This window comes from Coloeus monedula (genome assembly GCF_965178545.1).
Source record: "Coloeus monedula genome assembly, chromosome: 12".
Taxonomy (NCBI): domain Eukaryota; kingdom Metazoa; phylum Chordata; class Aves; order Passeriformes; family Corvidae; genus Coloeus; species Coloeus monedula.
Window position 1 is genome coordinate 820419 of NC_138792.1, and position 13796 is coordinate 834214.

The 13796-nt window shown below is 63.9% G+C and overlaps 1 protein-coding gene across 1 annotated transcript in view; it reads left to right on the forward strand.

The window, feature by feature from the left end:
• Positions 1-202: 202 nt before the first annotated feature.
• NHSL2 (NHS like 2) overlaps positions 203-13796 on the forward strand; it is a gene marked incomplete at its 5' end in the record, with an annotated part of 29208 nt that continues 15614 nt past the window's right edge. The window contains one exon of the mRNA XM_082289202.1: positions 203-458. Coding sequence (XP_082145328.1) covers positions 203-458 — 256 coding nt within the window. The remainder of the gene's footprint in view (positions 459-13796) is intronic.

Below are 13796 nucleotides of genomic sequence, written 5' to 3' on the forward strand. Positions count from 1 at the left end.
GGGCCGCCCCTCCCTCCCCTTCCTCCTCCTCCTCCTCCTCCCACAGACCGGCTCCGAGCCCCGGCGCTGCTGCCGGACCACAGCCCTCGCAGCCGCGGGGCTCGACGGGGGGAACAGTGCCTGGCTGGGCTGAACCGAACCGGGCCGGGGGGCAACCGGGCCGGGGGAAACAGAGCTGATCCGCCCCGAGCCAATCCGCCCCATGCCGTTCTACCGACGGAGCGTGGCAGTGCGGGTCCGGCCGGCGGGGCCGCTGACCGATCTGCGGGACACCTGCAGCCTGGCGGCTCTCGCCCTGCTGCGGCAGCTGGCCGAGCTCTGCGGCCACTCGGTCGCTCTCCTGGGGGACATCGAGGGCCACCTGCGGGCGCTGGCCCGTCGCGCCGCCCGCCTGCACCGCCGCGCCGCCCGCCTGCAGTCGCTGCTGCGGGGCCGCCCGCTCCGCGCCGCCGCCACAGGTAAGGGGACACCCCCGTGGGACGGGGGACCCTGCGGGCCCCATGCCGGGGGTAGCGCTGCTGGGGCCGCTTCCCGCTCCCAGGGGTTCCGCTCCCTGCCCCAGTGCCGGAGGGCTGCGCTGCTGCCCCTCCGATGTGGTCACCCCGTGTGATGTGGTCACCGCGGGTGACCCGCGCCGGCTCCTGCTTTCGGGGCCCATCATCCCTGCTCCGTCAGCAGGGAGGTCTGGGGGAGCGGGGTAGGGGTGGCAATGCCTCACCAAGGCCCATGGTGCCAGTGGCCAGGGAACCGTGTCGGGCATGGGGGTGCGGGTGTCATTGGGATGCCAGGGCACTGGGGTGAGGCCAGGACAACCCTGCACCCGTTCCCTCTGCCCGGACTTTATTTCCCTGCTCTCAGTGGGCATTTTCCAGGCTGCCAGCCAAGCACACCTCACGCTGTGTCTGCAATTACGGGGGGCTGTTTTGGGAAAGCAGGGACACAGGGCTGTCAGGGCTGTGTGTCCCCCCACACTGTCCCTGCCTCAGGTGCTCCGCCTCATCCTGGGGCAGGTGACCAAGGGGGCTGTCCTGTCCAGCGTGGGGCAGTTTTCACTCGGGGTGTTTTGTATATGGGGAAAATGCTGGGTTGTCACCCAGGCATCCTGGCAGCTCGTCCCCTCTCCTGGCAGCCAGCGGGGTTTGGGTTCCCTTGGACTGCTTCCACTTCCCATTCCAAGCATTTCGGTCTGGCACAGGCTGCTGTGCTGGGTCAGGAACAGGCAGTGTGCCGTTTCGGGAGATCTTAAAATAAGCTCGTTTTGGAGTTGTTTATAGAAGTTTGTTTTAAAGGCTTTGCGGGGCGGGGAGGGCAGTGCTGCTCCAGCACGTTCCCCTCAAGCACCGCGCGTTTCCCAGGCCCTTGGCAGAGCGTGTGCCTCTGCTTTCGGCAAATCCCCTCGCAAGAGCTCCCTTGCTGCTCCATCTGCCTGGAGCCATGGGAAATCACTGACAGATCCTCACAGCTTGCGTCCGGGATGCCGGGAGCGAGCGGAGCACCCGGCCTGGCCTGGGAGCTGCGCTGCTCCTGCAAATGCTGCAGACCCGTCATCAGACAGAGAAGCGGCTCCCACCGTCCTGTGCATCGACCAGGACAAATAAGGGGACAGCGAGGTTTCACAGTCACCCAAGCTGACCCGTGCAGTGCACCAGCGTGTGCCAAACCCGGCAGCATCCTCCCTGTACGTGCTGGACCAGGGTCTGCTGGAGGAGGAGCTGATCGTGCCGGTGACCAGATGGTCCCTCACTGCCTGTGTCTGGCCAGCAGGTTGGGACTGCTCCAGGTGGCCACAGGAGTATTGTGTGTGTGCCACCGTGGTGGCAGGAGGGAGGATAGTGTGGGGGGACAGGGGAAGACAACATGGAGGAGATGGTGTAGGGGACAGGGGACAGCAGAGTGACAGCGTGGGGGGGTGGTGGGGGTATGGTCGGGGGACGCCTGCAGCTGCTGCTGTGGGCAGGTGGAGCGTGCAGCCCCACGCTGTGTGTTCAGCTAATTCCATGGAGTTTCTTACGGAGCAACACCACAGGTAGCTGCAGGTGTGTGTGTAAGGCAGCAGCAAATTGTCCTCCTGTGCTACAGCTCCTCGTTAGAACCATGAATATGCATGTATGTAGATGTGCTGGGCTGGCTCAGGGCTGGGGTCAGAGGCATGTAGTGGTAAAAATGCTGTGATTTATCTTGTGGGAAGAGATGGGGCAGCGTGAACAGAGCCAAGCTCACCACGCCTCCTCTTCATTCCTGCTCAGTGGCACAGAGGCTTAGGAGGTTCATTTCCCCCTGCATCCTAAGGGAGCAAGGGAGCACAGCCCACAGCGTCCTCCCACCTGCTCCACATCCATCCACCACCAGCCAGCGGGATGCAAGAGCTTCCAGTGTGACCGAACTTACTTGGGTAAAGAACAAAATTCTGACTGGTATTTCAGTGGCAGTTTGTTTTGCTCCAGCATCAGCCCATGGTGTGGGATCAGATCACGTCTTGGGGGGCCGGGAGCTCCTTATGAGCTCCCGATGCTGCAGGAGAGTGGTGGCTGCCCAGGGCTTACCACTGAGCTGCAGCACAGCAGGGACCCAGGAGTGAGGAGCAAACACTTAACAATGCCCCACGCTGGATTTGGGGTTTATTTTCTCCTCCATTTTCATTTATTGAAGAGGATCCAATGGCAAAAATCACATTTCCCCTCTTAAAATTGAACGGAAGGCCATGGAAGATGCTCCGGGGGGAGTTCACCCTGCACCAGTCATGCCCTGGCGCAGCCTCTGCTCAGCCAGCATGGGTCCAGGTCACAGCCTGCCTGGCCAGCTTGTAAGGACTGTGGTGGCTTGCCCTTCCCAAGCATGGTCCTTGTGCCAGCTCCCAGATTTGGGCATCCTCAGTCAGCTCACAAGCCTTTGCCTGGTTTTGGTTCCTACCAGACAGGTTTAGAAAGATTCAAGAGCCACGGGCCTCCTCACCCCACGGCTGGGGAGTTCAGGTCACCACTGTGCAGCAGAACGCGTCCATTGGTGTTCCCAGAGGCTGTGAGCTGAGGGAGCTCATCCTCCTCAGGAAGGGGAGATGCCAGTGGAGCAGTGTTGCTTCCAGATGAAGAAATCACACAGCAAAGGGCTGGGGAAACACTTGTCCGACAAGGCAGCGTGGCTGTTTCCAGCAGGAGACAGCAGCCAACGGCTGTTGGATTCCTCTGCTCTTATTCACCCGCAGTGGTGGGAGTGGGGAGGGCGCACGCTGGGAGCTGGGAGCTGGGAGCTGGGAGCTGGGAGCATCCCTCATCCCTTGGTGCAAGGATGCCATGTCTGGGGACAGGGTCCCACTGCAGCCAGGGCAGAACAGGGACCAGGCTCCCTGTCCCCCTCCCATGAGCACAGCCACGTCCTGGAGGGTGACACTCACCAGGATGGCTCAGCCTCTCCCGCTGGGACCCTGCAGCTCCAGAAATAAATCTCAGCGAAGCAGAGGATGGGGCCGGCGCCGAGAGCTATTCGAGGCACAGTCCCTGAAGAGCTGCAGGACGATTCTCTGGAAGAAACCCCAGGCTGTGCTGGCAGGAGCAGCTGTTTACTGCTCCTGCTGAAATGTGCAGCGTTCCCATCCTCTGACCTCCCAGTCTTCTCTGAAAGCAGCCCTCGAGATAGAGCTGCCGGCCAGCCAGGGCTGCTGCCCCCCACGCCCTCTGCTCAGCTCTTCCCTTGCTGAGCTGGCACAGATATTTTCCCCCAGATTCTGCAACTGGATTTTAAAAAATTAGCAAAAAAAGAAAAAAAAAAACAACCCCTTCTGACACACCAGAGTTTCCTGCCAGGCTGAAGTGGCTGGTCTGTCCTTCAGTCCCAGGGACAGGGGACAGGGGCTGCAGCCATGACCATGTGAACCTACCAGAGCCCCACTCCTTTGACCCCACAGCTGCCCTCGTCAGCACCTGCCCATGGGATCAGTGCCCTTCAAGTTGGAACAAAGTGCCAGGAATGGTGCAGGGCTCTTGGTGCAGGGCTCTCACTGCAGGGCCACGGGGAGGAGATGTCCCAAATTCTGGGGATGAGAAGGGTCGGTTTGGAGTGAGCCATGGTCTCAGTTCACCCTGATGCTCTCTTCCCCAGCAGCCCTGACCTGCCGTGGCCAAACCACCACTGTGAAGGGGCACTTGGAGCCTTCTTAGCCACCAGGACAGGCTGTGGCCAGTGTGGGGTGAGGGTTGCTCACCCCACAGAAGTGCCAAAGCCTCACAGTAGTGCCAGAGAGGCTTATGGGGGTCCCTCTCAGGAGCCCAGCACTGCTCATCCCAGCCACAACCCACTGCAGCCTCCTCTGCAGGGCAGAGCAGCTCCTAAAACTCTTCCAGACCTCCAAGACATTTTGTCTGCCTGCATTTCCCCAAGCCAGTGGTGATTTCAGTGTCAGAGGGGTGAGCACGTCTCCCCAGGCTGCTGGTGTGGGCGGGAAGTGGGATGCTGACCAAGGCTGGATAGTTGGCTCAGCTGCCGGAGGAGGGGGAGTGGGGCCACACCCTCCCCTTAGCAGGAACCGTCTGACGGCTCAGCGAGAGATGGATGCATGGATGGATGGATGGATGGAAGGATAACACACGGCTCCCACCGGCCCTGCTCTGGCTGAAAGCTGTCCTCGGCAGTGGGCTGATGACCACTCCCCGAAAATGTGTGCTGCAGGCAGCGTGAGGGGCAGGACACCCCAACCCTGCTGCCAGCAGCTCCCCACACTGCTGACATTCCTGCAAGGAAGGGGCAGCCCTGGCTGGGCTTTTCCAACCTCCAGGGTCACAGTTTCCCCAGGCTCCCCTGGCCGTGGGTGTGGGGCTCCTGCAGAGCCTGGCCATGCTGGGGAGACACGTGGGACATCCTGAGAGCTGGTGTTGAGGACAGCATCTCCAGCTCGTTGCTGCGACCTCCCTGCTGGGGTTTTGTCAGGGCTGAGATTCCTGCTTGGATGGATGCAAACCTTGATTCCAAAAAAAGTGTTTTCACCCTTGGGTGGTGTTTTGGAAGGATTCATGTGACAGCTGAGCTGGTGGCCCTTGCTCAGGAGCTGGGCTGTGGCCCTCAGGGGCAGTAGGTCCTTAGGGACAGCAGGTCCTCTGGACACCCATCACCCAGTGAGAAGTGCATGAAAGCACAAGGGAACACAGCCACTGCTGTCCCCTCGCAGCCTTGCACACCCCTGGTGTTTCTGATTCCTCCTGCCTGGGCCCGGCTCTGCAGAAGAAACTCCACGAGCACCAGTGTTCCTGGTTCTTCCTAGGAAGCACTTACAGCCCCACATTGGCTGGGAATATGGCAACACTTACGGACCAGGAACATGGATTGGCTTCAACTATGTGTCTCCTTGGAGCCTGCGTCATCCTAAAGCAGCGTGTGGGATGTGTTCACCTCCGTGTGGAAGCAAGAGCTGGAGCGTGCCTTGGCAGCCGGTTCTCCAGCTGTAGGGAGCTCCGTGGTGCTCCATGGAGGCAGAGGTGGGAGTGCAGGATGGCTCCCCATGGCACCCGAGCAAGTCATCCATGCAGCGAGGCACCAGTGGCTGTGGGGCTGTGCCTCGGAGAGCAGATGACCCTTGGGGAGGGACACAGGAGCCCACCAGGGACCCACCTGGCTGCCTAGGAACCCAGCAGTCCCTTGGGGATGCGTATCCAACTCCCAGCCAGGCCTGTGCTCCCCAGGTGCCCAGCACCGTGCCTGCTGGCCATGCCCATTGCCCTGCAGGTGCTGGCACGGGGCCGGCCACACGCCAGTCCCTGCGTGTGCACGGGAGCCACTGGCTGCCAGCACAAGTCTGGATTGAGCAGGAGCTGGCGCAGCGCCCAATGGGCCAAGGATGCTGGCAAGGAGAATCTTCTCCTTAGCCGTGCCAGCAGGCTCTGCCACCCTCCTCCTGCTCTCCCGCTGGCCGCCCACCTTGGCACCAGGATGCCGCTGGCAGGGAATCAGGCTGGCACCTTGGGCAGCGGCGGGCGTGGGGCTCTGCTTGAGTACCCATCAGCACGGGGGTGACCATTCCCTGTCTGTCTGCCGGAGCCTGACCCCTCACGGATGCCAGCCTGGCACAGCACAGTGTCTGGCAGCATGGAGCTGTGTGGCATGGGGAGACTGAGCCTGGTGGGCAGTGCAGGCATCAGGAGAGGATCATTACTCCTTGACTTAATTAATGGCAGCAGATCGAAGTAGACAGGGAACAAGGTAATTCTCCCCATTACCCAGACAGTGGCTGTGAGCAGCCACTTCCTCCCTTCCTGGCACCCTGAGTCTCCAGCTGCATCCATATGGAGCAGCATGGCCCCACCGTGAGCTTGGATCCTGACCCAGTGCCCCCATAGCCAGGCAGGAGGACAGGGACAGCAGGGCACCTCGCACCCCAGTGCAGAGCAAACCCCACTGGCACACGAGTGTTTGTGGCTCTGCACGTCTGCGTGTGCTCACGTGTGTCTGTCGCAGAGATGGGGGCTCCTGGCGTGCTGGGGGTGCCGGGCTCTGTGCTGTCAGCGCTCCTGGAAGGAAGGATGCTCCTGGGTTGTCTCGTGCTTGGTCTGTGCTCTGTGGAAATGGGGGGGAGTCTCTCCTGCTGTGGGGTCAGCCCTGAGATCACCTCCCCCTGTGTCAGGATTTTGTTCCAGTGCTTTTTCATCCCTCCCAACTGGCTGCCGTGGCTGTGGCTGCCCAGTGCCCACACCTCTCTGCCGGACACGGCTTGTCCATCACCATCCAGTCGTTGCCATCCCCAGGGCCTGTCACGCAGCTGTGCCCTGCGAGTGGGGAGAGCGGATCCCCCATTGCACACCCAGCATGGGGTGCCCTCTCGTCCAGAGCATGAGAAGGTTCTGGCCATCCCCCGGGTGTTCCCCTCCCCGCAGCTGCAGCCCGTGGCCTCCCGGGTGGTCCTGGCTGTCAGGCAGAGCGTGGGCTGTCGAGGCCACCTGCAAGGGACTGCCTGTGTGGGACCAGTTCCCTTCCTGCCGCACTGGGACCCCAGCCAAGGGCAGGGGGGGATGGACAGCCACCTCCCTGACAGCCATGGGGTGCTGCCATCCCCAGGAAACCTTCACCTGGCCGCCTGACCCCTGCTAGTTACAGGAGGGTCAGCTGGCACTGCCCACAGCACCCACGCAGGCTGGCACAGCCGACAGCAGAGGTGGTGGATGCCATCTCCTCTCCCGGGGACCCACCAATCGCACCCCCTTGCTATGGCTCCCAGACCCACCGGAAAGACGCCAGCTGGCAGGATGCTCCATCCCCGCTCAATCTCCACGGCTCCAGCACCCGCGGCAGGGATGTGTAGCTATGTCTTTAAGAAGGGCCTGGGCTGGGGTGGGAGAAGCGTTTCCATCCAGCCTTTCTCCAGAAACCTGGTTCGAGTTAGTGCGAGCAAGCGACTGCCAGAGCTGGCGCTGTGGCCGCCTCCCGCTCCCGGCCAGGGCAGCCGCCAGTCCATCCCGGCCATGGGGGCTCGGAGCATCCGCTGAGGTGTGGGGCAGCCGCCGTACCCCCTGGCCTTGGGCCCGGAGGGAGAGGGAGAGGAGGAGGCAGAGTTGGGTAAGTAAGAGTTTTGTCCTTTCCTGGCTGTGGGACTCCCTGCCCCGCCCAGGGAGGGCCTGGGAGCGCCGCAGGACAAGGGCAGAGAGTCGGGGGTGCATGACCTGGTGGCTGTCACTGCAGGTGGGGGCAGGCAGCAGCAGCCCCGGGGCTGGCACAGCCGCCTGGCCGGCTCCTGGTTCCTGTCTGTGCGCACCGCGCCGTGGGGATGGTGGGATGGGGCCAGCTGGGCACCCAGCGCCCATCCCGCGAGGGCTCGCAGGCGGGACACACCGATGGTGGCAGTGGGCAGAGCCCCGGGAGGGGTGCGGTGCCCTCTGCTCCTTGGCAGTGCCCGTGCCCAGCACAAGGACTGGATGTGTCCCTTCTCTTCTTCCTCACCCACTCGGGCTGGGACAGGAAGCCTCCTCAGAGGGAGGAAGGTGCACGGAAGGTGCAGAGGGGCTGGGGGAACCAGTGGCAGTGCGGGGGAGGTGCCAATACCACCCCTGGCACCCCACGTCTTCCGTAAAGGGCTCACAAATGACAGGTACCAGTGATGGTGGCACGGCACGTGGTGGCAGCCTGGCTCCGCGCTGGTCTCTGGCACAGCTGTTTTGGAGGGCATTCAGAGGAAGCTCTGGGGGTGTGGGTGCAGGCTGTGGAGTGATCAGGGCTGAGGTCCCCCTGTCGCCTCTGCCTGACCCCACACACAGCTTCATGCCGAGCTCTCGCACTGCGCGGGAGGCAGCAGAGCCAGGTGACTGCATCCTCCAGCCCTGGCACACCGGGAACAGGGAGGGCACCGCTGACAGTGCCGGTCCTGGGCAGGACGGTCAGGCCCCCAGAGCAGTTACCAGGACACAGAGCAAGGAAATATGTCTGGTGCACTGAAGGAATCCCAGGAATGCAGAGCCTGGAGGGGACTCGAGGTGGCACAAAGGTACCACGGCAGCTCCAGCCCTGCACGCAGATCCCCTGCCAGGCCTCGAGGGGCAGCTTGGGGGTCACCTTCAGCGGGGCAACACAAGATGTTGTGGGGCTCGGTGTCGCAGCTCTGCCCTCCAGCTTGGCCGGGACCCTGCCGGTGGCTCTGCTGGGACCTGGGACCTCTCAGGGTCCAATACAGCCCTGGGACTCGTCATGGTGCCGGCGCGGGGCTGGGAGCCCTGGCCCCGGCTCTGGCCCGGCCCCAAGCCGTTGTTCTCCAATGAGCTCATCTGCCTCGCTGATTGTGAGCTTTAATATGGCCTCTTGGCCCGAAAATAACCAGCTCGGCCACTTAGCAAGCGTTTATGGCTCCTTCACAGCTGGGTTCTCTGCCAGGAGGGGTCTGCTCCGGGAACGCAGAGCGGGGCCACCCTCACGCTCAGCCGGACGGAGCCGTGGCACCAGCAGTTCCCCGCGCCCTCCTGCCCCTCGAGCCTGGCACGGTGAGCCCGGGGTCCTGGATGAGCCCAGATTTGTCCGGGCTCCCAGGAGCCGTGTGGCCGGGACGGCGCAGGCAGCCTTGTGTGCCCGCGGGGCTAGAGGAGGATGCGGGGTCTGGGGCTGCCCCGCACAAGGAGACCAGCGGCTCGGAGTGATGGGCACCTTGCCTGGCTCCCCAGGGCAGGCAGCAGGACAATGGCCACGCTGTCGGATCGCAGCCCCACAGAGGGGTGTTTGTGCAGGGGCCGCTGCCCCCCTGCCTGACACCCTGTGCTGGGTTTGGCTCGGGCTTGGGGAAATGGCAGAAAGTATTTTCCCGATGGAATTTCTGCGAACCACCCCCAACTCGCCCCAGTCCTTCGCCTTCCTGGGGAGTGCAGAGGCTGGGTGAGGTGGGTGGGAGCCAGCCTGCGCTGCCTGCAGCCCCACACCCGGATCCCTGTGAGCTGAGGCACTGCCACAGCCCAGCCCCAGAAAAGGGACACAGCATGGGCACCGGGGTTCCACCATGGGTGCCACCATGGGGCCCCCGCACTGCTGCGGCTGTCACACCCACCTGCTCCCACATCAGTCACACAAACTGCTCCTTGCACCGAGTACTGATCCAATTTGTGGCTGTTTCCATAACAACCTCCCAGCGCTTTCTGGTCCTTTCTGTTGCTATACGGATGCCGAGATCCGATGTGTCAGGGATGCTCCGTCCTGGGACACAGAGGCTGGGCTGAGCCATCCCAATAATGCCTCTTGGCTCCCAGGGGTGAAGGGCTGCGCAAGTGGGGGGCCTTGGCATGCTGGACAGGTTTCCCCACTCTGGAAAAGGTTTTTTCCCCATCAGAGGGATATGATGAGGTTTGGGCCAGGGGAAGGAACCCAAGGGCAGCAGCTGATCCAAGACTCTTGGGGGTCCCTGCATGCAGCCAAGCTTTGTGCACTCATGGCACTGCCTGGGACACTCAGTGCCGAGAATAGAGACCTTGGAGGTACTGGCAGACAGAGACGACCCTGTTTCTCCTACCTGAGATGACATCACCCCCAGGCCTGGCTCTTGCAATGACCTGCAGCTCTCACACAGGGTTCCTGAGCGGACCCAGCCCCAAAGCTCTTCCCACACCTCCCGATTCCCTCTGTGCACGGCTCCAGCTGCTCTTGCAGCTGACCTCTGCCTCTCGGCAGAAGTCCCCAACCCCTTGCCTCCAAGCATCCCCTGCTCAGCCACCCACCCCACAGGGCCAGCATCGGGGTCCCCACGCAGCCCCAACACCCCTGGTGTGCTCAGCGCCAGGACCTCCCACGCAGCCCCATGGCCTCAGGGGTGCCCAGCCCTGGCACCACCTCATCCTCACCACTCCGGGGGTGTCCAGCCCCAGGACTCCCCCCACTCATCCCTAAACCAGACAACTCCCCAGGGGCTACCCAGCCCCAGGGCCCCCGACCCAATCCCATCACGCTGGGGGCTGTCCAGCCCTGGTATCCCCACACTATTGGTCTGAGGGTGCCCAGCCCCGGGACCGCCCCACGATCACCCTGGTACCCCACAGCTCTACCTCCCCGGAGGGTGTCCAGCCCCGGTACCGCCATCCCCATCACCCCAGCCCCGATCCCCCCGCCCCATCCCCATCACCCCGGCATTCCCCATCCCCGCGCCGCCCCCGCCCGGCCCCCGCAGCCGCCGCCATTGGGCGCCCGTTCGGCTCCGAGGGGGCGGCGGGGCGGGGGCCGGTGCCGGTGCCGGTGCCAGTGCCGGTGCCAGTGCCGCCCGGCGCGGCTCGGCTCGGCTCGGCTCGGCTCGGCTCGGCTCGGCTCGGCTCGGCTCGGCTGGGCTCGGAGCGGCGCGGAGCGGAGCGATGCGGCCCGGCCCGGCCCGGCCCGCGGCTCCTCCCCGCGCGGCGCGGCGGGCCCGGCGGGGGGCGGCCGGGGGGCGGCCCGGGGGCGGCGGCGCGCGGAGCCCGGGCCGGGCGGCGGCGGAGGATGGGCAACGCGCAGCGGAAGGGGCCGCGCAGCCAGCGGCGGGGCAGGATGCGCTCGGCAACAGGTACCGGGCGGGGCGGGACCGAACCTGCGCCCCCGCCGCCCCCGGGAGCGCCGCCACCCCCGCGACCCCCGGCTGCGGCGGCGGGGAGGGGGCGGCTCGGGCTGGGCTCGGGCTGCGGCTCGGCACTCCTGGCTCCCCGCTCCCGGTGGGTCGCTTGGAGGACACGGGCAGAGGTCACCCCGGCCGAGGCTTGGCCTCGACGGGGACGGCGCGGGATGGGGCCGGCGGTGGGGCCACCACGGTCCCCCAGCGTGTGGGACAGGTGCTGGCCCGTACCCCGAGCTGCGGGGAGCCAACCCCGGGTTACAGGGAGCCAGCTCCATGCAGTAGGGAACCAGCCCTGGGCACGGGGAGCCGTCCCAAAGGTGTGGGGAGCCAGCCCTGGGCAAGGGGAGGCAGCCCCAAGGTGTGGGGAGCCAGCCCCGGCAGTGGGGAGCCCTTGTAGTTGCTCTCCCTGGAGCTGGGCCCACCCAGGCAGGAGCCCAGTGCCGGTGTAGCCCCCGCAGCCCAGCTCCCTTCTCCCACACACCGCAGTGGTGGTGGGTGTCTGGGGGCTCTGTACCACAAACAATCTCGGGGAGGCGGACAGCCCTGCAGCTCTGCAGGGAGCTGTTTGAGGGGGAGCAGAGGGAGCAGAGGGAGCAGAGGACTCACTTGGGGCTGGGAGCGGGCAGTGAGGGCAGGTGCCCTCTGAGGAAGCCGGGTCAGACAAGCGGGACCTGTCTGGTCACTCCTCTGTCCCCACGTAGCTGGTCCAGGCAGTTCAGCAACCTTCCCAAGGGCTCCAGCTCTTCTTCCAACCCAGCTCCTGGGAATGCCAGAAGAGCCAGGAGCCGGGGTCTGCCACAACTCTGGCGCCAGGCCCGCCGGAGCCCCGGAGTCCCAGAGTGCAGCATGCTGGGCTCTGCTGGCCGCAGCTCCTGCTGCCCTTTCCCTGCCTGCTGGCTTGGGAGCGGGACACAGCAGTGTGGGCAGCATCAGGGAGCTGCCAGCCCTGGGAGAGACCTCGGCAAGATTGCTTAGAAACTGCAGGAGAATGGGGACTGCTTGTCACAGCCCAAATGACTGTCACAGCTTAATAATCAGTGGGCAGAGAGGGTGGCAGCACAGCCTGGTGCTGTCTAATTTTGCAACCGCTGTTTAACGGTGGGTGCAAAGCACTGAAATGGGGCACAAGAACTTTGAGTTGCACAGGAGGGGACCAGGAGAGATGCTGAGCTGCGGGTCAGAGGGGTGTGGGATATGGGGCTGCTCGGTATCCACCACATCACCCTTGGCTCCTCTCTGCGGGGCATGGGAAGTGGGCAGTGATTGGACTGCAGGACTCAGAGGGACCATGGGATGCTGGCCCGTTCCTTCCTGGGAGGCAGGCAGTGCCCAGCCCGCAGGATGCTGCCCTGCAAGTCATCAGGGATGAGGGATGCTGTGCTGGCCACTACCCAGCACAGTGCCCTCGGCTCCCATCTGCAGGCATGGAAGATGAGCAGTGCCCAGACCATCGGATGCTGCTCTGCTCCCTGCCTGCCTCTCCCACCTGGTGTCACTCAGAGGAGAGAACTAATCACACTTCTGGACTGTCAAAGGAATTCTTGGAGCTGCGGGAAGGGCCCAAGGGGGATTGTGGGGCCAGGCCCTGGCCAGAGCTGGCTCATCTCTGTCATGAGGCACAGGTCACAGCTCCCTGCCAGACTGGAGATCTCCATCAGATCTCCCTCTGGTGCCTGGTCTCCCTGAGGAGACCTGCATCTGGCTGCTGGGGGCAGGGAGGAGTGAGATTTGGCACTGCATAGCCCAAAACTCGTCTTGGGTGTAAAGCTCGAGCAAATATTTGGACACTCACAGGGCTGCCGGAAGCTTGGTGCCTGGGCATTCCTGAGCAGTTGCGCACAGGCTTCCATGCAGAGAGGTGGCAGCAGGTCCAGGCTGGAGCTTATCTGCCAAGGGGAGGGAGCTGGGGCTCCATAAGGAGCAGCCCTGTGGTGGGTGTGGGTCGCTGGTGGGGTGGGATGTGCTAGCAGGGCAGGGACCTGCCATAGTGGGATGCACCTTGTCTCACCTCAGGCAGGGTCAGCCTTCTGCCCCCTGCATGGGGAGCGTGCAGAAGGGTCTTACGCTGCATCTGGGGTCCAGGATCCGGCTTTCTTTGTGGCCCATCAGGCTGGGAATGGCTGCATTGATCTGGAGCAAGTGACCCCTTGCTCTGTCCTCTTGGCCAGTACACGTCTCTTTGGCTCCTGTGGCACTGGCGGGGGGCTCGCAGCCACCTGCACTCCTTCATCACATGCCAGAGGAGCCGAGTGGGACGAGCCCCAGCCCCTGGCTTGTGTGTGTGGTGATGTTCGGAGCGGCACCTCAGAGCAGACAGCATCTTTGTGGGCTGCTGGCACAGCTGTGATGACTTTTCAGGTCTCTGCCTGGTGGTCTGGTGGACTGGGAGGTCTCCAGTTACTGCATCTCTCTTCACTGGCACTACAGCTGCAAGATGGGTCCCAGAGGAAGCACTGGCCATGGGGGAAGGTGTCCTTTGCCCTTCTGCCCCTGTCCATCGGAGCCATGTGTCTGGGTTGCCAGGGGAAAATGCTGGCATTCGCCATCCTTCACCCATCCCGTCGTTTGGGTCTGCAGCATCGCTGGGTGCCTGGCATGGGGTGGATGGGTGGCAAGCCCAGCCCCCGGCAAGGCATGTGCTCCACGTGCTGCCCCCAGGGCCCCAAAGCCGATCCCTGAATGAAGCCCGGGCTTGGGGCAGCATTCTCAGCTCTGCTGCAGCCCTGGCTCCCAGGAGCCTCCATCCTCTGGGAGAAGCCAGCTGAGCTTT